The sequence below is a fragment of the Syzygium oleosum genome, unplaced genomic scaffold (genome assembly GCF_021117445.2).
Source record: "Syzygium oleosum isolate NSW1041296 unplaced genomic scaffold, Sole_v2.1 Sole_v2.22, whole genome shotgun sequence".
Taxonomy (NCBI): domain Eukaryota; kingdom Viridiplantae; phylum Streptophyta; class Magnoliopsida; order Myrtales; family Myrtaceae; genus Syzygium; species Syzygium oleosum.
The window spans coordinates 6,198,738-6,222,035 of NW_026607506.1; the positions used below are offsets into that span (position 1 = coordinate 6,198,738).

The following is a 23,298-nucleotide window of genomic DNA, read 5'->3' on the forward strand; positions in this document are numbered from 1 at the left end:
ACTTGCTCTTGAGGGAATTTTAACGAGAGAGACTTTCGAGATGCGTGTATTGCTAAGATACTTGGATGATTCCAAACGACACGAGCCCACCATTTCTTCACACTCGTAGATTTACAATCCGACCTAATGATGAAGATCGATAGAAAGCCCTTAGAATACAAGTACGTGAATTTCCTTGTTGCCTCTCAAAAAACTCTAGATACGATAAGGTTTTGTATTACATGGTTCGCTTGACCAACGCATGGCTATTTTGGCCAATTTCTTTAGCCGGATTAGCCCGGATACCTTTTGTCCTTGACATAGGGCCTAGGTGCCTCTTTGTGAAAGACAGATCTAAAAAATTAATTTTAAGTGATAGGATAAACCGTTAATTATTCACGTCGACATTTCACTTTTCAATATCCATTCTCGGGGATACGATGCGATGCAACTTCTATGTTTCGCAAGCTTCTTTTGTCGAATATGGCGGACCGCAGCTTAGGTGAGAATTGGTATCTACTCAATATCATCGTCTAAATTCAAGAATCAAACCAACTCGATCATCCAATCGAAAGATTCACACAACCACATTACACCGCGATATGCCGTGCTAGATAAACTGGCTCGTGGAAAGTACCTTCCCTTTTCTTCTCATGCAAAGTCGGAAATACCAAGATCGATATTCAACGATGGTTCATGAACTGGTCGGTTTAGAAGCTACTTTGAGAAAATCAACCTTCGCCGTCGTCGGAAACAAGTTGGTGGGATGGCGTCATCAACGCACCTGGAGGCACGCATGGGAGTTTTCCCGCATTCGCAGCTCTTATATAGTCCTACCCCACCCGCATATTCTCCTACCACCATCTGCTTCGTACAGTTATTTCTCGCACGAACACATACCGGGAAGAGCTGCTCGCATCGCACTCTCTCCAGTTTAGGTAGTGACCCCCCACATGTATTTGCATCTCGGCGATCTCTCCATTCAAACAAGTCTAGACTTCGATAGTCCTTCTCTTTTTCCTTGCCAAAAGATCAGGTCTCTCGTGGTTTTCTGTTGCTTCTCTTTATAGACAGGCGTTTTCATGTCTGCCCTGCAAAAATTTGAGCCGACCCATCTCACAGTATTGTTCCTTGAACAGGGTCCTTCGTGTGCGACCATGTCATGATCTGTTTGTCTGTTAAAGTTCCACCGTTTTCGTTTTGTTAAAAATGGATAAGACCCATTTCTTCTCTTCTAGCAAACTGGGTTCGAACGGTTGGGTTCTTGGCTATTGAAAACGACTCCTTTAGCCACTTTGATGCAGTCGAATGTTTCGTCAATTATGTGTCGCGGAGACTCTGCTCACCGTGATCTCTTGTGCATGTTTTTGCAGTTAGTGACAAGCTTGCGTCGAAGTTGCGAGAGAGCTTGAAGAGCTTGGTCTGTGGTTGGGAGCCAAATGTCTCTTTCTATGGATGGGAATGTGGCAGGAGGAGTTGGTACAGTGTTCGAGAATGGGTTCGATCATGACTTGCTCCCTTCAACAGAGGACCAACATGAAGGGGTCATCGTGGAGAATCTGGAGATCGCTGCCCCTATGGGGCCTGAGGTCTTCGGTGCCAGGCTCAGAGCCTCAATCTCCGAATGGAAGAGAAAGGTACACGTGAACTCTTCGTTTTGATACCTCGTGTTCCTGATTTCTCTTGCTGCGTGGGATGTCAACTTGATTGCTGCAATTGGACTTGGAGTTTGCTTGGATTGCCCTCTGGGTTCGTCATTGCCCTGGCAAGCAATTGAAGCTTATTTAGGAATTGCCCGCCCGATCATTTAGCGATGCGGAATCCTCGGTTGTTCTTCCGTGAACCCCTGAAAGCTAGGCCTACCTCAGTTTGATTAATTGCCCTAATTCATGCTTGTGAGAAGTGACCACTCTTTTGTCCACACTTAGTGAGATAGACCACTGTTATCAGTTAGACTCGCGCAGTCCATGCTCTGTTGTTTTAGCTATGATATTCAGTTTGCTAAATCTGGCTTCAGCAATTTAAATCTCTGCTGAAACACATTTATTTCTTCATCTTGCAGGGAAAAAAGGGCGTGTGGATTAAATTTCCCCCTGAACTCGCGAATCTTGTCGAAAGTGCCATACAGGTTTCAATTTTCTAATCCTTCTGACATATTGGTTTCCACAAAGTCTTTTGACAGTTAACGATTACATGGTCTTAATATAGGTTAGCTGAATGTATGATAAGTTTGTAGCTGGCAATGTAGTGGAAAGAAGCTGCAGATTAATCGTGTTTTGAAAGAATTTGTGATTTCATCTATTTCGATAGTGGATTTTGGTTCTGGTGTCCTGTTTTCACCACTTAGCAGTTCGGCGCGTTTAGAATAACGAAACAGTTGAGGAAGTTGTAGCATTGATTTTGGACTACATTATGCCTTCTTCTTAAAGGGGTTCTGGTGTTTTGCTGTATTGCTTTAATCTACCATACTGCTTCACCTATGAGCATTTTAAGTGTTTCCTTTACATATGTTGTATTAGGTGGGCTTTCGATACCACCATGCTGAGCCAAGTTACCTCATGATGACATACTGGATTCCTGAAAGTACTTGCATGCTGCCTGCAAATGCTTCGCACCGAGTACGTGTTGGGGCAATTGTCTTGAACGACAAAAGAGAGGTATAGTAGCATTGGGGTTGATGTCTTGTGTCTTAAACATTCTCAATTTTGCAGAGGTTAAAACCTAGAAACTTTTAGGACATAGAGAATACCCTCATTGACGCTTCATCTCTTTAGCTTAGGCACCATTGACACGTCGACAGACTTCTTTTTTTGGCTGTACATATCAAGGGACTTTAATAATCGTGCTCTAAAGATAAATATCTGCATATTGGAGACCAAGCTGCAAATCAGTGTCACTGCAAAATTATAGAACCCTCGGTGATGTCTCACTATTAATGCTGGTCAAACATCTGCTGTATATATCGTGTTGGAAATATCTGCTCTCTTTTGTTTTGATGCGAAAATTTCTGATACGCATTCTTATTGTTGGTTATTTAACGCGAACTTCATGCATGTTCTCGCATAAGAATCGAGTTAATATACAGCATGTCCGTTCATTCAAATATTTCACGTTCAGATATTTCGGCTTTGTCAATCTGGTGTTTGATGTCATCGATTACTGGTCGGCAGGTACTTGTAGTCCAGGAAAAGAGCGGCGCTCTAAAGGGAATGGGTCTGTGGAAAATCCCCACTGGAGTGGTCGATGAGGTGAATCCTAATACTACAGCACAAAAAGTCGTCCTAAAGATTTGTCCATTGATATTAAATGACATTCATTATGACAGGATGAAGACATAGAGGCAGCAGCCACGAGAGAAGTGAAAGAAGAGACTGGAGTAAGTGATAAGTATATATCAGTACCTGTCCATAGTTCTCGTGATTTTTGGTCATTAATGCGCCTTTTGATTTACATGATTTTCGTCTGTCCAGATTGATACGGAGTTCAAAGAGATCCTATTGTTCAGGTAAGTTATCTCTGTATTCAGTTTATTTAAGTTACGTCTACACTTAATTATGTGAGCTTCAACTATATTAAAGTCATGAATCACAGTCAGAAGAACTTATGCAGATGCAGGGCGGGGTTTAGATAAAGTTTGTCAGGGACCTGTTTCTTGCTTATTACTGTACGCTAATGATACTTTCAAAGAACCATTATTATGGCGCTAACTCTGCATTAACTCGTAAGGAATAAAAGTTTAGTATATAAGAAATCAAAAGGAGGTAAGGAAATAGTAGGTAAAATAGTCGGTCCGTACTTCTAAAATTCACATCTTGGCCACCACAAGAGCATTCACAAAAGGGCTCTTTAAGTTCACTTTGAACCTCATTATATGTCCATCCTTGGCTCAATAATACAGTTCTGATACGTGTGCGACTTGCTCATGTCTCGCTTAGGCAATCGCACAAAGCATTCTTTGAGAAGTCGGAGTTATTTTTCTTATGCATTTTGCGACCGCTGTCCTTTGACATTCAGAAACAAGATCTGGAGATCGAGGCAGCTCAGGTAACTTTTTCACTTCAAAGTCGTTAGAGAACTGTTCCGTTCCATCACACATGTATGTTACACACGAATGTTTCACAGTGCCATAAATGGCCCGATTCTGCTGATACGCACGATTCCAGCCCCTGTTCTAATTGCCTTTTCTGTTTCCCCCTTCGCAGTGGTTGCCGTTGGAAGATTTTGCTGCTCAACCTTTCGCCCAACAAAATGACCTCTGTGAGTGCATTACTGAAATATGCTTAGCGAGAGCAAACCACGACTATTCCCGATTCGTCCCCGTGGATACACCTACGAGGTCGATTTCTGACAACGGATTACAGTACGTCTATCTGAATGCTAAGACCTTACTGAGGGGATAGTGCTTTTAGATATTTGTCCAAGTGCCAGTTTACTCTAAATTCATGTGTAATTTAGTCTGCTAAAGTTTCTTCTTCCCCTAGCTCGGCTGAACTGGCATGCCAGTACCGAGTTGTAATTGCGGCAAATGCTAGAAATAGTTCATAGTACAGAGGACAATCAATCAGGAATCATTAGCTTGAGTAACCAACGTGGGCTGAAACAACGTGGCCGTGGGCTTGTTTCTGGCTAGCACTTTGTTAAATTTGAGATAAACCCCACAAAATCACATGGTTCACAAATTATTCCTCTTTTGGAAAAACAAGTAACCACACTCTTATTTTCCATCAGCAACAGAACAATCTAAACCAAGCTTATAGCCATCAAAACAATTCATCGCTCACAGAAACACCTCAAAAACAACTCAGTAAAAAAAAGAATAATTGAAAAATAAAAACAAAAGAAAAAGTTAGCTTCCCCAGTTAACACCAAAAAGTCACACTCTTACCTGAAAATGAAAAGTAGAGAAAAGGGGTGGCTACAATGCCAAAACCACAAGCAACAAACTCAATGCCATGAAGCCAAATCTCCCACAGCAAATCCTAACACTTGCATTAGCCGTCTGGTCGGCCACAGTACCATCCGGTGAATCAGCCGGCGCGTCTGATGACCCCGACGTTGGTGGGGCTGGTGGGGACTTGTGCTTCGCTGCAGCCTTTGGCGACTCGGCTGCCTTCTCTGGCGTCGGAGCCGGTGCTGGTGCAGGCGATAGCGCCGCCTTGAACAGCTCCTGGGGGAGCAGGACCTTGTCAAGTGTATAGATTACCAGTGGCTGCTCATCAAGCAATGTCCCTGTGATCTTCACTGTGTTGACTTTGGTCTTCAGGGTCACATCTTGACCGTCGTTCTGCACCGTGAAGTCGAACTTCCTCGACCCATCGGTCGCCAGCGTGTTCATCAGCCCATTGTTCGACCTGAGCATGGACATCGACATGTATATAGGCACCGCAAAGAACTCCAGGAACGAGGCCCTGTCTGCCGCGGAGAGGTTGTTGAATTTCGGTTGGAATGCCTTGAAGGGGTCGTCGAGCGGGCAAAACGCCGTTAATCCTCCGACGACATTGTCCTGGAAGTCGCGATCAGCAATGAAAGACGCAACCATGAGTACTTTATCTTTTGATCTTACTCAATCAAGAAGTTAAGGATTTGATTTGTGCATAGAACATAAGAACTTGCTGTTTCTGTGATCAATGGCATGTGTATAAAAGATGAATCATTAAGCCGCATTAGCCATAAAATTCTGCATCACCAGAAATGAAACTGGATTTTTCTGGCCCTGTCGACTGACCTTCAAGTCCAAACCTGCTTTTGTTCCTGGATCTGCTCATTTGAAAATCCATCTTTTTCTATTGTATGACTCGTCTGTCTTTTTTTACCCGAATATTGCACATAAGGTGGTAAAGCAAAAGACAAAAACAAACATATGAAAGGGCTGGAAGATCAATTCATTCCATTTCTTTAATTTGGCTTTAAAAGGAAAACCAAAGATGTCAAATTAGGAAAGAAAAAAAATGTCCCTTATATTTTAAGAAAAGACCCAAAAAAATCACTAAGAAAATTATATAAATTATTTCTTCAAACAAGAAAATAACTCTGCAGCAGCTATCTATACTGCCCTTTAGTCCACTAGCAAAATACGCATTTCTAATATAGAATCACCACATTTGCGCACTCTATCGACACACTTCTATATGCTCTTTTTGATGTGTGCAACATATAGAAATAAAGAGCATTATATCCTATAAAGATTAGTAATTAAAACACGCATTCGTTACTAGAAAAAAAAATCACATTTCTAACTTTTCAAACTAAGTACTCTTATCTGTCAAAAAAAAAAAACTAAGTACTCTTATATTTTTGACAAAAAAAAAACAAAATGTAAAATACCATTACCTCATAAGTCTTCATGGCATCAGAACTATTTGACAGCGCGTCGGCGAACTCCTTGCAGCCGTGCGCCGCCATCACTTCCGTCACATTCACCTGGGTCGGCTCCGGAGCCGGCGCAGCCGCGATGGCCGACGGCAGTACCTTGCTGATCTGTATCACCGATATGTTGTACGGCACCTCCTGCAGGGACTTCACGAAGTAGACCCCGACGTCGCTGCTGCCGCCCTCCTCCGGGGCGAAACCCACCTTCCCGCCCTTGACGTCGGTGATGTTGACGAAGCCGGAGGAGCCCGGGGCGGAACCGGTGGACTGGAAGAGGGTGGCGGCGAGGGCGAAGCCGTCGGTGAGCTGGTGGAGCTTCTTGGAGTCGAAGTAGTCGAGGAGGACGTGGAGGGAGAGGATGTTCTTGAGGGTGGCGGTGGAGGGGTGCTCCGCGAGGAGGTCGTTCATGGCGGCGTTGGAGACGGCGAGGACGGTGATGGTGGTGCGGCTGTTGATCTCGGCCGCGAGGTGGGTGACGCTGAGGTAGTGGTTGAAGGTGGAGCAGTCCGGGTGGCCAGCGAGGATGGTCGTGATGTTGAGCGCGCGGGCTGGGGAGGTGGCGGCGGCGACGGCCAGGAGGAGGAGGAGTGCCGCCAGGAGGTGCGGCGGTGCGCGGTGGACCTGCATTGTAGAGAGAGAGAGAGAGAGAGAGAGAGAGAGAGAGAGAAAGCAAAGAGACGGTGGAAACTCAAGGACTGATGAACTGGTTAGTGAGCTGAGTGACATGTGATGGACGTTCTTGAGAGATTTAGAAGTAAGGAAGAGAGAGCTCTCGAGGTGGTTAATAATTTAATATCGAATTAATTTTAACATAAATAAATTTTTTTTTTTAAATCTCCAAAGACCATAGACTCCCATCTCGAATAAATCTCGAAAAATTAGACATGCACCAAGTACCATAAAGAAAATTTTACATAAATGACTTTTATTCATCTTCGATTCAAAAATTTTAATTACGTAATCCTTCGATCCTGTCTGTTGATTTCGGAGTCTTTTCTTTCCGGCTTTTGCTTATACTAAGATTGCGAGGGTTAGCACTAGTCTAATCAATTGATAAAGTGGATATAAAGATGAAAATCGCCAATTTTTATGAGATTAGCGAGCTCAATGAATCAACGGGTCACAGACCAGGTCCCTTCTTGCCGTATAACGTGAAAGTTACATAAGACATCGTCGGTCGAACACGATTATCTTTACACAAAGGCTTATTTGCTTGAGAGTGATTTTAGATTGTGAAACCGAGAACCCATCTCTTAATGCATGAAATCCCTAATATCCAAACCACTTCGTCAAAGACAAAAGCATCGGAAACCCATTAAGGGAGCACGTAATGGGGAATAAAAAAAAAGGAGGAATTCAGACCCAAAAAGTCACAGAAAATGATTTTTTTTTTTTTTTAATTTGTTGGAAATTAAGGAAGTTGGTCAGATTGTTGCACAGACAGCTTCCGGACGGGGCGGCTGAAAAAACTGAAAATTAAATAAGGGGTCAAATTGGAAAAAGGGCTTGTGTGGATTGTACTAAACTTCAAGGGCAATCCAAATTTTAAAAAAATATATATATATTTTTAAACGTAATTTTTAAAAAAAAATTGAGTAAAAAGAAGACTTCCTCGGGAACAAACTCCCGTGATTTTAGCATCGCTTCCACAGAAATCCATGTGGTAAAGTATAGATATTTTTATTTTTTAAAATGCAGCGAGGATGGTGGATTTTAAAAAAGGCCAAAAAAAAATAAAGGGGAAAGATTAGACCGAAAACCAACTGCGCAAGCAAGAATAGGATATATTCGGAATCTTCGCGACACTCTTTTTTTGAGGTTGCGTGATCGCTAATCATGTAACGGCAGTGGCACGACCGGAAAGTTCCGTTAGTCGGAGACCCCGGTGGGACCCACCCACTTCGGCTGCGACTTTTTATTTTCCTTTTTTCAGTTTTGCAAGAAAAAAAAAAGGAGGAAAAGAAAAAGGAAGAAATTGCTAGTTTCTTCCCAAAAAAAAAAAAAAAAAAAAAAAAGGGTAGTCCGCGAGGCTACAAGTTTAATTCGTTTTCTTGGGCAACTTAAACCATGCTTTTAGTATCAATGCCCACGTCTCCCTCAAAATGACGACTCTTCCAACTTCGGCTATGTCCAATACATCATTTTCTCCGGGGTTTTCGGCTCCGTTCGTTTCGCGAAAAACATTTTCTTTTCATTTTTTAGTGTTCGGTTCGCTTAGGAAAATGGATCAACGGAAAGCCTATGTTTTAATTCAAGGAAAATTATTTCCCCTTTGAAAAATACAAAAAATATTTTTCAAAATATGATTAAATATTGACGGTTAGATCCAAAACTCTACGTTTGAACACGAGAGCCCCAACGCTAGTTCTCGAATCTCCAACGCCCCGATTGGGACCAGGTCTCTAACACCTGGGTACGAGTCCATGGAGGCCGGACCTGGGTCCATTAAGATCGGGCTCGGGACCCCAGTGCCCAGGCCTCCGTGCCCGGGTCCATCGAAGCCAAGCCCAAACTCCTAATGCCCATGCCCTATGCCTCGGCACCAGAGCCCACGTCCATAAAGCTGGGCTCGGGTCCCCAACGCACAAGCTCTCGTCCCCGGTACTAAGGCCGGAATCCACAAAGGCCTTGCACGAGTCCTCGCCGCTTGAACTGGTCCCCTTGATTAACAAAGCATTCGTTCTTATAAAAAAATTCTTTAAAAAATAGAATTTTTTTCTTATTTTCTTTCTTTTTCTTTTTGCTTCTTCCTTGGCTAGCCACCAGCCACGGCAATGGCAAGCGACCGATCACAAGCAAGTCTTAAGTGCGACCGGCCTCAAGCGAGACTCGAGTTCGTTGGATCTGTCAAGGTCGAGCTAGCCGGCCTTGGGCTAGCTCGACCTCACCCGAGGCTCCACATCGCATGTGGCTGGTCTCCGGCTGTCGCTATGGCCGACGACCGGCAGAAATAGAAGTAAAAAGAAAAAGAAAAACTATTCAAAAAATTCAAATTTTTGATATTTTTTCCAAAGAAAAGCAAATTGCATTTTCCATTTGACTAAGCCTAATTAGGACCTACTTAATAACATTCTGACCGAAAAGAAATGGAATTAACACGACAGGATCGCACCATGATTTTCCCCTTTGGTCTTTGGCCAAGAGATAAAACGAGGATGGTTGGCAAGTGATTATTGAGTAAATTATGAAAAAGAAAATTCATGAAATAAGGAGGGAAAAATAAATAAATAAATAAATGGACCGGGGTCTTGAGTTTGGCGAATAGCGTAAGAAAAGAGGGAAAATGTGTCCGTCAAGAGTCAACGGCGCTAACCCCGAGGAAATCTCCAGCTTAACGTGTCCCGTCCGATGAGCGAAGCCGAAGCTTCCGGTCAGAGAAATGTTCGCCACGTGGCTGGTCAACGGTGGAAACTGAAACTTCCACCCACCGACGGCCGAAGCAGGGGACGGTTTGGACGATCAAATTTAGGGTTTGTGCAGCCGATTTGGTTCTACCCGAGAACGGGATCCACTCAATCATAAAAATAGATCCGATTCCCAGTTTCAAATTTTTTAAACTAATACTGTACGAGTAGATTCTAAGTTTTGGTGCTAAACCTACTCAGGAATCGACGGTTAGAATATGTTTTATAAAAAGGTTAATACTACGAAAAACCTCGAACTGGTACGCTTGCGATAAATTTACCTTAAACTAATTTTTTAACCATAAAAATACTCCAAACGGGTGCATCTGTGACAATTTTCGTCTTTATTAATTTTCGTTAAATTTCACCAGTCAAATTTCTGAGTTGGATGACACGTGGCAGTTGATAGATGTACCAGTTTGAGAGTCATATGTACCAATTTGTGATTTTTCGAAATATTAATTTAATTTTACAGAAGATAAATTTGTCACAAATGTATCAGTTTGGAGTTTTTAGTATTCAAAAAATTAGTTAAAGGTAAATTTATCATATATGTAGCAGTTTGAGGTTTTTAGTAGTTAAAAAATTAGTTTTGGGTAAATTTAAAATGTCACGCCCCAAACCCTCGAGCGCACAAACATCCTTCTTTGGTCGTGGAATTGCGACGTCCCATAACGCGTTGCCGACCCATTCATTTTAACTTTCAATTATGCACATGCGGAAGCACAACATCTCCAGACGACGACGACAAGGATAGATAGGAAAACATACAACAATTATATACATACATTAACAGCAGTACATTGGAAATTAATATATTACAAGTTCATCATGCAGACCTTCCCGATTACAACCACAAAAGGTAGGGGGTTAACCTAACTCCTCTATCCACGAGGACAACCTCAAAAGGTGTTCCCCCCTCAAAACAGCCGGTTCGCATGAAACGCAACGCGTACTCATACATGAGCACCTGAAAAATGGTTAACAACAACGAGTGAAATAAATCTCAGTAAGTTAACGGCCTAAGCCTCGGTTAGGAAGCCAACTCGCCTCGGGCGCACCTAAACACGCAGCCACACATCAACGGTAGATCAATAGCAAAGCAACCCCTACTTTGCCCTAACTATACGCACGAGCAGGCTATCCAGCCCAACATAAACAAACGTGCCATTAAACAATCGCAGGCATTCTTACTTTGCCTTGGCACACATGCCATGCACGTTATAAACCATCATGTGCAATCATAATGCAACAAGCATATAATACAATCAAAACATGCAGTAGCATTCACATGCACACGGCATCCACACGAGTCCCGATTATAAGGTGAAACCGTTTTGACCCGTCCCATACCATACCTCACAATTTCATCACATAATCAAGCGCAATGCATCCACACTCTTTTACGCGTGTTCCAAATACTATGATCTCATAGGGCCACGGCACAACCCGCATTACTCGCATCAGGTTGTCGGTTTTCCGGCATGACCAGGCATCGTCCTGCCCTATCAGGAACAGCATCATCTGAAACCCCCGCCCAGACGACATTCAATTAAGAGCATCGGCCCCATCTCAACAGCGACTTGGCATCCGGACCCCCGCCGGGCATCCGAACTTAATCGGGCAACATCCCCAGACCCCTACTAGATGACGGATTCCTTTATGTGATTACACGAGCACAACAGCCACACAACTCATTTATATCTTAGCATTTAGCCAAATGCAAATGTGGTTCGTGCTCACACAACAAATTACTGCAACTTCCACACATAAAAATGCAGTAATAAATTCACACGTGATCACATACACACAATCAACCCATCAAACTTTGCACGATTTCCTTTTTAAACATCATTGCCCTATTTAACTCATAAAACCTGGCATCCAAACACGACTCCTTGTGAATTACCATTTATATGCCCATAGAACAATTCTTTAAAAAATAGCAACCCAAGTCCTTTTACTAAAGCAACCATTTTCCATGGCAATTCATGCTTTAAACAACATAGAACATGCATAGCTCATCTCATAACTCAAGCACAAAACACATATAATCACAACTTATCACCTTACCAACGATAACTTATCGCTCTTCCTCCGGTAGCTTATCACCTATTTTCCGATAGCTTATCACCCAATTCTCGATAGTTTATCACCCCTTCGATGATAGCTTATCACCTAATCCACGATAGCTTATCATCATTTTAGTGATAGCTTATCAACAAATACCCGATAACTTACCATCCCTTTGACGATAGCTTATCACATTTTCTCGATAACCTATCAAGTCCGCTTATCACCTATCGCGATAGCTTATCACTTCCGCCTATCATTTATCGCGATAGCTTATCAACTAATCCCTTATTAATTAGCACTAAGCATAATTAACTTAGTCTAATCTAACCCTAAGCGAGTTTAACGTACTAATTAAGGGATTAGAGCGTTAACTCACTCGGAAACAGTTCCGACGACACGGGCGAGACGGCAGCAGCAAGTTCTACGCGTGGCTCGGTCCAGAACGACACAGCGCGGCGGCTCAAAAATGGGTCTTGCTAGGGCAACTGCTGGACAACAGCTTCGGTGGGCTGGACGGGCTGCTACGAGCGGCAGTGGACGGCGCACGGTGGTGGCTCAGCAAGGGCAACTCACTGCGCAACTTGGGGGCGATAAGGGCAGTGAACGGCGGCCAAAAGGAAAGGAAAAAAAGAGGAAAGGAGAGAGAGAAGGGGGCGGCAGCAAGGGGGACCGAACAAGGGGCAGTGAGAGAGAGAGAGAGACAGAGAAGAAGAGACTAGTCTTCTCATCCAAGCCAACAAAATGCTCGGCCCTCCTTCCTCCTTGACCAACAAGCCAAGATGCATGGCCAAGATCCACTCTTGCAAGACTAGCCAAGATCAATGGCTAGAAATTGATCTTGCAAGACAAGCCAATGATGGCTTCTATAAGGGGCAATTTGGTAATTGCAGCACTTGGCACTATTCACGAGCACTATTCACATGGGCATGGGCTTGGGCCAACAAACTTGGGCTTGAGCTTGAACGGGCCCAATTTTGAAGAGAAATGGGCTTGAAAAGGTTAATGGGCTTTCTTTAGGCCCATTGGGCTTTGGCCTTGGGCGTGAGGCCCATCTCGGCCCATTGGTGCGCTTCCATTCTCGGCCCAATAATTTCTTTGTCCAAAGTTTTGAGGCCCAAAACTATTCTCGGAGGTCTATCTCAACTAAACCGGAAAGGAAAGTATCTGAACTATCATTAATCGAAAACTAATAACCAGACCGAGGCTCGTGGCTAAACTTTAATGGGAAGTGCTCCTAATACGGCCTATTCGAGTTAGGCGGCCTCTTGGGTGTCGCTAGCATGACTTATGGTTGATTCGTCAATCAATCCATATTCGAGTCTCGTCAATCCATGGATCATTCTCGGTTGTCATGTAATCATGTGGAATTGACTTATTTAACCAGGGCACATGGTCTTGTGAAATTAGCTTAGGATTGTTCAGGTTTAGTATAATGATAGTACGGAATCACCTGCAATTCGACTATATATACTTCTGTTGAATCGATTCCTAACCTTTCACTAATTGACCCGTGACGTCATAAAGTCATCCCGCATCGATCCTTATAGTCGAGCTATTTTCCATGGTCAAGTACTCTAGTCTAGCGCATTTCCCGACCCTCAATTGCCCTTCCTAATCGAATAGTTGACCCATGCACGATTCGTGAATCAACTCATGGTCTAACCTTGCTATTAGTGTGCATTGACAGTTTAAGCCACTTCTTTTACCAAAATAGAGTCCGAATTGAGGATGTCATAATTTGCCACAAGAGTACCAGTTTTGAGTTTTTCGTTGTATTAACCTTTTATGAAATTGGAAGAAAATTATTTATCTTTCTTAAATGAATTTAATTTTCCTATTGCTTTATATTTCTATTTGTTTTGTATCAATATTTAACCGCTATTTGGCTCGATTTTTATTTTAAAAAAATGAAGCAAAAAATAAGAAATCGGTTTTTGGATAGACCTTGAAACCGAATAAGAAAGACAAGGTAAGTTCTAGGGCAAATAGCGTAGGTCTCAAGTTCCAAAAATAGTAACCGATTATAACATGGTACGTTCCAAGTTTTAGATTTGGAACCTACCCAAAAAACTGATCACCCCTAGAATTCTTCTCTCTCTCCACCTCATCATTGACCCTTACAACTTTGATATATATTGTTGTTATACTAGCTTATTAAGAATTATAAACCTTTTTCCTAGATTATCGAGAATGCAAATTGAATTTTTTGTTAAACATAAAATTCTAAGAGTTCTCGATATGGATTACTTTTTTACTGATATAGTTCTAATGCGTTTAAGTAATCACAGCTAATATATGACGGGAAAATTCCTCTTGGTCTCACATTTTGGGAGATTCCAATTTTATCCTCGCATTAAATAAACCCCAAATATATAACAAGACATTATATGAAGGAAGAAGCACATGAGGGGAGGTTCCAACCATTGCGGTTGCGCACTGTCTTATCTAAACATTTTTTGGTCCATTAAGGTCGTTGAAATGGGTACTAATTAATTCAACTTGGTCCTTCCGTTAATAACTTAATAGATATACTAATGTGGTTGTTAGTTGTCATATGCTAGCACTATGTGTCTCATGTCGCCTATGTAGACATTAAAATCTAAATTTTTTTTTTAGAATTTTGATGTAAAGAGTCAAAAAGAAAAAAGAAATTTCTTCCAAGGCAAGAGAGAGGTAAGGGAGGTTGGCGGCATTGGGCGGCCATGAGCAGCACAGCTTAGTTAGCAACATAAGTCCATCGGCGCTTGTCACCGACGCCTCCGACTCCATTCGCATCCGAACACGCGCGCATACAAATAGAGAGATGGGTATTGGAGACTAGGCCCTCGCCATGAACAAGGTAAATTTTGCTTGCGAGAACAAGGAGACCTACCAACTGCACGTTTGGGTTGCTTTTCAAAAGCAAAGATGAGATTTCCAGAAATAGAGCATTCTACTTTCATCAGATGTCTAACTTAGGGATGATCGATTCCTGAGCGGTCCAGTTCCCACCCAGCAGTCGATTATCGGACCAGAGAGACCGGTTTCTTGTTCTGGAACGGAGAACCGAACCGGTTCGGTTCTCGGGTGGGTAAATGGAACCCGTTGCATGTTCTTTTTTTTTAAAGCATGTAGTCCATGATCCAAATCCATTGCAGTATTGGTAATGAGAAGACACATATAAAAGAACTTGCAATGATAGCAGCCGAAAGATACTCTCCTGAAAAGGCAATGAGAAGCATCATCAATGAAAAGGGACATCAGTTTGGCTCCTTGGGCAGGAAAGGAAATGTATAAACCAAAGAGACAAGAAATGATCAATACAGCACGTTTCGAATGTTGTCTGAGTTCTCGATGGTCGATATGATCAAACACATCCACAGTCTACAATGGTGTAGGAAGAAAAGCAAAAAAAATAGAGCATTGGATATTTACCTGGATGAGATGTGATTGCAATCATGATCGGCCAATAACAGAGCAAGAGAGGGAGGCAAGAGTCAAGACTTGAGATGAGACCGCGAGAGGAACACATCAAGCAACTCAAGTGAGAGGGTGGCGTCTGAGAGTCGAGTGAGACTAAAAGTGACTGAGTCAAGCGAAACTGAGAGTCGACCAAGAGACAGCGAGCGACTAAGTCGAGCAAGAGAGGCATCAAGAATGAGAATGGGATTAGGGTTTTGTTTCAGATTTCGGAAAAAGGCGTGAAAGAGCAAGGTTTGTGAATATAATAGGGATTTTTCACATTTATAAGAATAAAAAATATAAATTAAAAATAAAAAAATCAGTCCTATCCAAATGATCCAGGTAGGCAATTCCACACCTAGAATTGGGAATTGGACCTATGCCCCCGGTAATCGGCTAGAATCGGCCGGTTCGGTTCGATCCGATCCAGGCGGTTCCTTTTGCTTACCCCTAGTCTATTGTCTAGGTTTTTGCACAAAAGAGGAAATACTGCTTTGGTTTTGTCCAAGCTGTTTCTTGCAGGTCTAGACCTTAAAACTAGTTACTAGACTCCAATGACTTCCATCAAATAAGAAGATGATCTGAGTCTTCTTATCTATGTTAGAGCCAGTCAACCTTGCTTCCATTCCTCAGTGGTAGGAGCTGTTTTTGACTCCAATGACTTCCATCAAATAAGAAGATGATCTGAGTCTTCTTATCTATGTTAGAGCCAGTCAACCTTGCTTCCATTCCTCAGTGGTAGGAGCTGTTTTTGACTCCAATGACTTCCATCAAATAAGAAGATGATCTGAGTCTTCTTATCTATGATAGAGCCAGTCAACCTTGCTTCCATTCCTCAGTGGTAGGAGCTGTTTTTGCTAACGGTCCTTCCAGTCTTTTCACGCTTCACTCCGAATTGACTCTTCACTTTCTACTCTCGGGTCTTTCCAAGCATATTGATATATTCCGATTCTACTCAATTGTTAACGTTCCATTGGTCCATCCAAACCTTCACATACTCCTCATTCTACGACTTATTTACCTTTTATTCATATGAATCCAGCTTTTATTCATTTTCTATGCTTAATAACTTGTTCACCTTTAGTATTGGCAAAATATGCCTTACTTTTAAATGATCATGTTAGGACGCCATCTGCATATTAACTTGTGCGTCTATCATATGGTTTTACGTTAGAGCTTTCTTTTTACACATAACATTATTTTAAGTTAAGTCTTTAATGAACACATGGATGTACATCACAGCAACATAGTCACACTTCTTTACAAAAGCAATGTCCCTAACCTTGACCTTGCAGGTTAATTAAATTGGTAAAATGAACTAAGACTTTGTGTATAGTAAAAAATATTCGTATGTACTCAAACATAACTTCTTGTGGAGAATTAATTTTGCCTGAATCCTATAGGTCTAAATGTTGCTGCTATACTTTTCTCTCCTCCAATTTTTCTAACTTCGAACAAAGGAAGCTTTATTTAGATTGATGCGACGAAAGTCAAATTCTCAAAATTACCTTATCCCAACGGTAAAACAAGAAGGGAAAATGACACAAATGATCTATAAATTTTGGCTCAATGTGCAATATGGTTCCTGAAATTTGATCCAATGTACAATGTGATCCTTGAACTTTTGATTTGTTTAATGTGATCTCTGAACTTTTGGTACATGTTCAAATTAATTCTTGGACTATATGAAAATATTCAATGTTGTTTTTCCATTAATTTAAGTACAGAGACAACATTGAACATCTTCATATACTTTAGAGACTATCTTGAACATGCACCAAAAGTTTAGGGACTACATTAAATAAATTAAAAGCTCATGGACCACATTGCACATTAAGGTAAAGTTCATGGACCATATTAAACAAATTGAAAGTTTGGGGACCACATTGCACATTGGGCCAAAATTCAAGAACCATTTGTGTTATTTTTCTTTCCTGTTTTTTCCTCGCTAGGGATGCATGTGACCTCAAAACAATAGCGCTTGGGATGTGTATCGATTCCGGTCCCACCCGAGAATCGGTTAGGACCGAACCAAACTAGCCAATTTTAGGTGGTTTCCGATAGGACCGGTCCAGTTCTCGGTTCCAAATAAGGAACTTGACTAACTAGACCGGCCAAGATTTCTTGATTTTTTTTATTTCTTATTCTTAAGCAAATCCTAATTAGTAAATTATTTTTTCTTTTTCGACCAAAAAGAATATTTGTTTTCTTTTAATGTTCATAAACTCCCACTTTTCATGCATAAAAGAAAATAAAAAAAGGAAAAAGAATCATCGATTTTGGGACCAATCCTAATCAGGGTGACTGGTTCTCAGCCACAAACTGAAAACCAATCTTGCCCGATCCGATTTTAGGTTTCAAGGTGCGTGGTAAAACAACCGCCCCTAGACACTAGACAGCACTTTGGCACGGTGGGTAAACGTGGGAGGCCGGTGTTAAATATTTGGCGTACCTTGTAAGAGATTCTACCCAACTTTAAGGATCCACGTGACGGCTAATTACAATATCAGTTGCTAAAACTAATTATATTTGAACGAGACCCTCACACTCCCATAAAATAATATTTGTTGCCCTAGAGAGTTGCGCAGATTCTCAATTGCATCCCCAGGTTGCCCCACATGAAGGGCACGATATTATTGAATATATCTCTTTATTATATTCGAAGCTGAGATCATTTTCATAAATTACGTACTTGACTGTGGCTAGTCACCCGAGAAGAAGGAAATGATCATGTTGACCCGTTGCTCTCCCTCTCTTTTCTAAGTACACTGTGCATTATATATATAAAATAAATGATGAAGCAGCTTTTCTTTTCTTTTTTAATTTTGCTTGGCACGTTATCGTGGACTCCGAGATTGACTACACTCAAAAGTGTTGGGAGCGCACAATAAAAGTCTAATACCTTTGCCAAAGGGAGCCCAAGTTCGAGCCCATTAACATATCCAATTGGACCCACCTTCACTCAAAAGTTTAAGTCAATGAGTTATTGACCAACTATGATATATTATCTGTTCAACACCACACCAATTCTCCAACGTAGAACTTCTCTAACACAAATCACACGTGCATCCTAACAATCTCCCCCTCACGTTTGAACTCCAGTGTTAGGTTTGCTCCCCCTTAATTCAGATATCATTTTGCATCAACATATCTCAACTTGAATCTCCAACGCCCAACTTCATCCCCGGTCTCTTTCTTCGGACCAAACCATGAAGTCTGCCATGATACACCATAACACTCACATGCCCGAAACCGCGTTGGTCATCAAATTCCTTTTTAAAGATATTTGCCAAACACCGATACATATTAGAAGTAGGCCACCAATCAACCATTAACTATGATACCATTGTTGAGAGCGCATGGTAGAAGTCTGATACCTTCGCTAGAGGGAGCATAAGTCCAAGCCCGTTAACATATCTAATTGGACTAACTTTTACTCAAAAGCTTAAGCCAATGAGTTATAGGCCAACCATGATATATTAACTGCTCAACACCACACCAATTCTCCGATGTAAGACTTCTCTAACACAAATCACACGTGCATCCCAACAAGAAGTCCAACACAAGTGCAAACTGGCTTACGCAATTCCTACTTTAATTACATAACTCTTTTTTCTTTGTGATATATTTCGTGATCTGAGTTAATAAAATACCCCGTAAATAATATTAATTTATGCTATCATTGTCTAGGATTTCTATGTTCGATATATGCATATACATATATATACACACATATATATAGTCACATTGGCTCGACTCAAGAAATCACAATTGTTAGCAAACGTTTAAATTAAGCAAAAAGTAAATTTGCAAATGTTGTAGCTAGCAATATCACGTAGAGGGGGTGGGTAAGTGATTTTAAGAATTATTTACAATGTAATGCGGAAGCAAAACAGTCAAGTTGAGTATCATCAAATTCGAGTGAAGTCAGATATTGAATATTGACAGTTATATGATGATATTCACCGGTGCGCAAAGTTCTATTAAAAATAATTTAACAAGAGTTGAAAGATAAAAAAAATTGCACACAGAATTTATAGTGGTTCGGCTTAGAGTATTCTACTCTCTCACGCTGATAACATACTGGTTGGATTTCACTAGTCAATCAAAAAGATGTTACAAATGTGAGTGATAATACTCCAGTTTTTGATAGGTCGCACTATATCACACAATCACTCTTTTGGTGCCTCTAAAAGATTACAGTTTATAGTTCACAAAAGACAAGTATGTAATATTGAAGTTTTCTTGAACTTTGGAATTTTTTATGGAATATGTTCACTATAAGTCCTAAAATTTGTCACGAAAATACAATTGAGTCCTAAAACTTACAAAAAATGCAATCAAGTCCTAAAACTTGTCAAGTTGATTCAATCAAGTCATATAGTTAACTCAGTCAAACTAGGCTAACGAAAAATGCTGACGTGTCTTATTTTATTATTTTTTTGAGACACGTGGCAATAATGTGGCGTCCAACAAGCGCCACATCAGAAAAAAATTAAAAACTATAAATTAAATTAGATCAAAAAGCTAAAAGTTAAAAAAAAAAAAAAAAAGGTGAAGAGGCACAACCGGCAGCTGTGGCCAAGCCCTCGCCGTCGCCACAGCTACTAGGAAGGGCCGGTGGAGGTCGCCTCAGCCTTCCCGAAGCCCGACGACCCTCACCAGCCTCGGCAAGGGCTTGCAAGCCCCAATCTAGGGGAGGACGCGACCCTCACCCCAGATCTGAGCGAGGGTCGCCGGCCCTCGCCTAGGGTGAGCGACACTAGGCGAGGCCTTACCGGCCCCAAGTGAGGGCCGGCAACCCTTGCTTTTATATGGGGCGAGGGTCGCGTCCTAACCCAGATCGGGGCTTGCAGGCCCTCGCCGGGGCCTCACTCAAGGCCGGCGAGGGTCGCCAGGCTTCGAGAAGGCCCAGGCGACCTCCACCAGCCCTTCCCAGTGGCTATGGCAGTGGCCACCGGCGACGACGAGGGCTTGGCCACAGCCGCCGTGGGTCTTCTCCTTCTTTTTCTTTTTTATTTATTTTTTTATTATTTAGTTTATTTTTTAAATTTAATTTAAATAAAATTTGAAAATTAAAATAAGCCACATAGAAAAGAAAAAATATTAAAATAAGCCACGGCAGCGTTTTCCGTTAGTAAGTTTGACGATGTTAACTTTAGGACTCAATTGGACTAATTTGACAAGTTTTATGACTTGATTGCACTTTTTGTAAATTTTAGGACTCAATTGTACTTTCGTGACAAGTTTTTGGACTTCTAGTGAACATATCCCATTTTTTATTCTTGGTCTCTATTGCTCTTCGGTACCTTGGTCTCCTTTTACACTCCTCCACTTTCAATATATTCTTTTGACAGTCTTCAGAGGATTACTCTTCAAAGGATTACTCTTCAGAGGATTACTCTCCAAGCAACCTGTTGGATAAAAATGCATAAAGAAGATTGAGTAGCCGTTGAGAAATAAGTTCTGAATTTCCATTTATTTGGTTGTCTATACAAACAAATCTTAGTTTCCATAAGTAGAGTTCTTCGATTAAGGAAGGTATTTTGCTTTCGGAGTAATTGTCAATCAATCAAGATGTCTTGCGTGAGAAATCTCGTTGCAAAACAATCTTTGAGATTGAAGATCAATCAATATTTTCTGTATAGAAAATCCAAGCTAGGCCACAAGCTATCACGATATAAGTAATGAAGTTTGTGTCTAAATATATACAGCCATAAGTAGATTTCGTAATCTGATAATATTTAGCTTTAGCATAGAGTCTAAACAAATTGAATGCGATAATATCCACGTATAAGCTTTACTAATATCCACATTGTTGCTCTAATGATATCCATGTATAAGCTTTGCTAATATTCATGAATTATCTATCTTAAGCTTCAGTCGCGATATTTAAACAACAATAGATAGAGTATGAATACAATCAAGATTTATATGAACTTCTCGTCATGAGTAGTTCCCGAAACAAAACACTTTTATGCATTTATTAGATTCAAGATAAACCACGGATGGTTTTGTCATCTTCAAAATATACTATGAGGTTTTCTCAACAACAAATATCAATTATTTTTCAAGACAGAGAAGTGGACCATCAGGAACAAGGTTTTGATGTGGTAGCGATTGTTGTAACCTAGTAAAACGGGAGCATTATAGGATGGTCACGAGGAAAATGTTGAGTATTGAAAGATAAAACCATATATAAGAATAAAAACTTTTAATAAGTTGGTGGAGTATATTAAAACATCATAAATCGCTTGTCTATGAAATTTTCAATGCTTGTTATGGTTACGTAGTCTTCCTCCACTTATCAATTTATTCAAATCTTTCCAAGCCCTTTTTTTCATATTTCGACACTCCAGTCTAAAGCCAATGCCTAGCATACGTTCGAGGTGGAGTTAAAAACCTACACGTCCGTCTAACGGTCGAACAAGTTCAATACTTTAAACAACAAATTACAAACGGTTTCATCATTTGGCCACCATTCCATGCTTTGACTTAGGTTTTTCTGATCCATGATGTTACTTGGGTATACAGTTTACTTCATTGAAAGGCGACAGAAGCATACATAAGGATCGAGTTACGCCCTATCGGATGTTAGGCCTAGATAAGCAACCAAGAGGCGGGTGAAACTTGTCAAACAACCCTAACTAGAATTACATTCGTTGACGCTCAACCCATCAATATATCCAATTAGACCCATCTTCACTCAAAAAATTAAGCCAATAAGTTACAGGCCAATTGAGATATATTAACTGATTTTTTTAACACAACTCACACTTGTATCTTAACGGTTGAACGCTATTTACTTGTTTGAAGGGCCACTTGCAATCCGACGCATCGCTTTAGGAAACCAGTTTTGTAGATCAGCCTCACTAAATCTGGGATTTGCTCGTTTTCTGAGCAGGTCACTGGTATGGCTGGGCTCATATTGGCTAGTTGGGCCTTTGGGCTCTGTTAGTGGGCTTTTAGCAAAGAGAAACCTGGATTCATATGGCTTTAGTCCAAACCGATATGAGATTTTTCTTTGGGCCATGGGTTTGAGGTCCTCTGTCCAAAAAAGAAGAGATATGACATAAATGGTCTATCAACTTTGGCTTAATGTGCAATGTGATTCTTGAAATTTTTCTTTATTCAATATGGTCCCTGAATTTTACCCTTATGTGCAATGTGGTCCATGAATTTTTAATTTGTTCAACGTGATCCATGAACTTTTGGTACATGTTCAATTAGTCCCTAAAATATATGAAAATGTTCAATGTTAAAAATATTGAACATTTTCATATAGACCAGGGACTCAATTGAAAATGTATCCAAAGTCCAGTGACTATACTGAACAATTTAAAAGTCCGGGGACCATATTGCATATTGGGCGAAAGTTCAAAAACCACTTGAACAAATATTCTAATTCTTAAAAATGTTATGAAAAAATCATTTTCGAATCCATTTCTCCCTATAATGCCTACCCTTTTAATTATACTACTCAAATATAGAAGCCCCAAGTGCTTTTGCTAAGGGCAAAGGCACCTTCAATTCCTCCCTGATTATAGCAGTTAGTACTGAGAGACTCTTGGCATTGGCATTTTTACCATGACTCTGAACTTCATTTTCACTTCTCATGTTCATTTAAGAGTGGTGGTGGCAGTTATGATCAGCTCTTTGACTGCATCATTCTGTTCTTCTCTTTCCCTTCGCCTCTCTGCATCATCTGCTGTTCAAAGGTTATGCTTTCAACTGAAACTAACATATCCACAACATTGTCCATTTGATGGTCTTACCTAATGTGTAAGGGCTCCGATAAGTGTATTCTTCTCCATCGCCATCCTCAGCCTGCACCACTATGGCTAACCATACGAGTGTCAGTCCATTTGACACGTACAAAAGCTTTCACTAGAATCGTTAATCTCGAGTATAAAGGAATAGACAGAAGCATCACATGCTACGGGAGGAGAGCGGTTCAAATGCCAAAGATCACGACAATCGTCTTCGAAAAATCTCATCCTCAGCCCCGTTGGAGATTCTGAGACCCATT

The 23,298-nt window shown here is 41.0% G+C and overlaps 2 protein-coding genes across 2 annotated transcripts; one reads left to right on the forward strand and one right to left on the reverse strand.

The window, feature by feature from the left end:
• Nucleotides 1–773: 773 nt before the first annotated feature.
• LOC115689410 (nudix hydrolase 10-like) lies at nt 774–4,526 on the forward strand. The gene is made up of 9 exons (XM_030615430.2): nt 774–917; nt 1,353–1,616; nt 2,042–2,107; nt 2,499–2,636; nt 3,150–3,227; nt 3,305–3,355; nt 3,450–3,484; nt 3,915–4,023; nt 4,182–4,526. Exons 2-9 carry the CDS (start codon nt 1,419–1,421, stop codon nt 4,377–4,379), a joined length of 873 nt encoding a protein of 290 aa, XP_030471290.1. The 5' UTR covers nt 774–917; nt 1,353–1,418; the 3' UTR covers nt 4,380–4,526.
• A 141-nt stretch (nt 4,527–4,667) lies between these two features.
• On the reverse strand, nt 4,668–7,029 carry LOC115689409 (fasciclin-like arabinogalactan protein 1). Its single transcript, XM_030615429.2, has 2 exons — nt 6,310–7,029; nt 4,668–5,482 (listed from the first exon to the last, which is right to left on the reverse strand). The coding sequence occupies exons 1-2, from the start codon at nt 6,973–6,975 to the stop codon at nt 4,895–4,897; spliced, it is 1,254 nt and encodes a 417-aa protein (XP_030471289.2). The 5' UTR covers nt 6,976–7,029; the 3' UTR covers nt 4,668–4,894.
• Between the last annotated feature and the right edge of the window lie 16,269 nt (nt 7,030–23,298).

Coding starts and splice junctions, on each gene's coding strand:
- LOC115689410 (XM_030615430.2), top strand. CDS start 1,419: ATGTCTCTTTCTATGGATGGGAATGTGGCAGGAGGAGTTGGTACAGTG. Junction 1,617..2,041: donor TCTCCGAATGGAAGAGAAAG/GTACACGTGAAC, acceptor TTCATCTTGCAG/GGAAAAAAGGGCGTGTGGAT. Junction 3,485..3,914: donor AAAGAGATCCTATTGTTCAG/GTAAGTTATCTC, acceptor TGTCTCGCTTAG/GCAATCGCACAAAGCATTCT.
- LOC115689409 (XM_030615429.2), bottom strand. CDS start 6,975: ATGCAGGTCCACCGCGCACCGCCGCACCTCCTGGCGGCACTCCTCCTC. Junction 5,483..6,309: donor ATGCCATGAAGACTTATGAG/GTAATGGTATTT, acceptor CGCGACTTCCAG/GACAATGTCGTCGGAGGATT.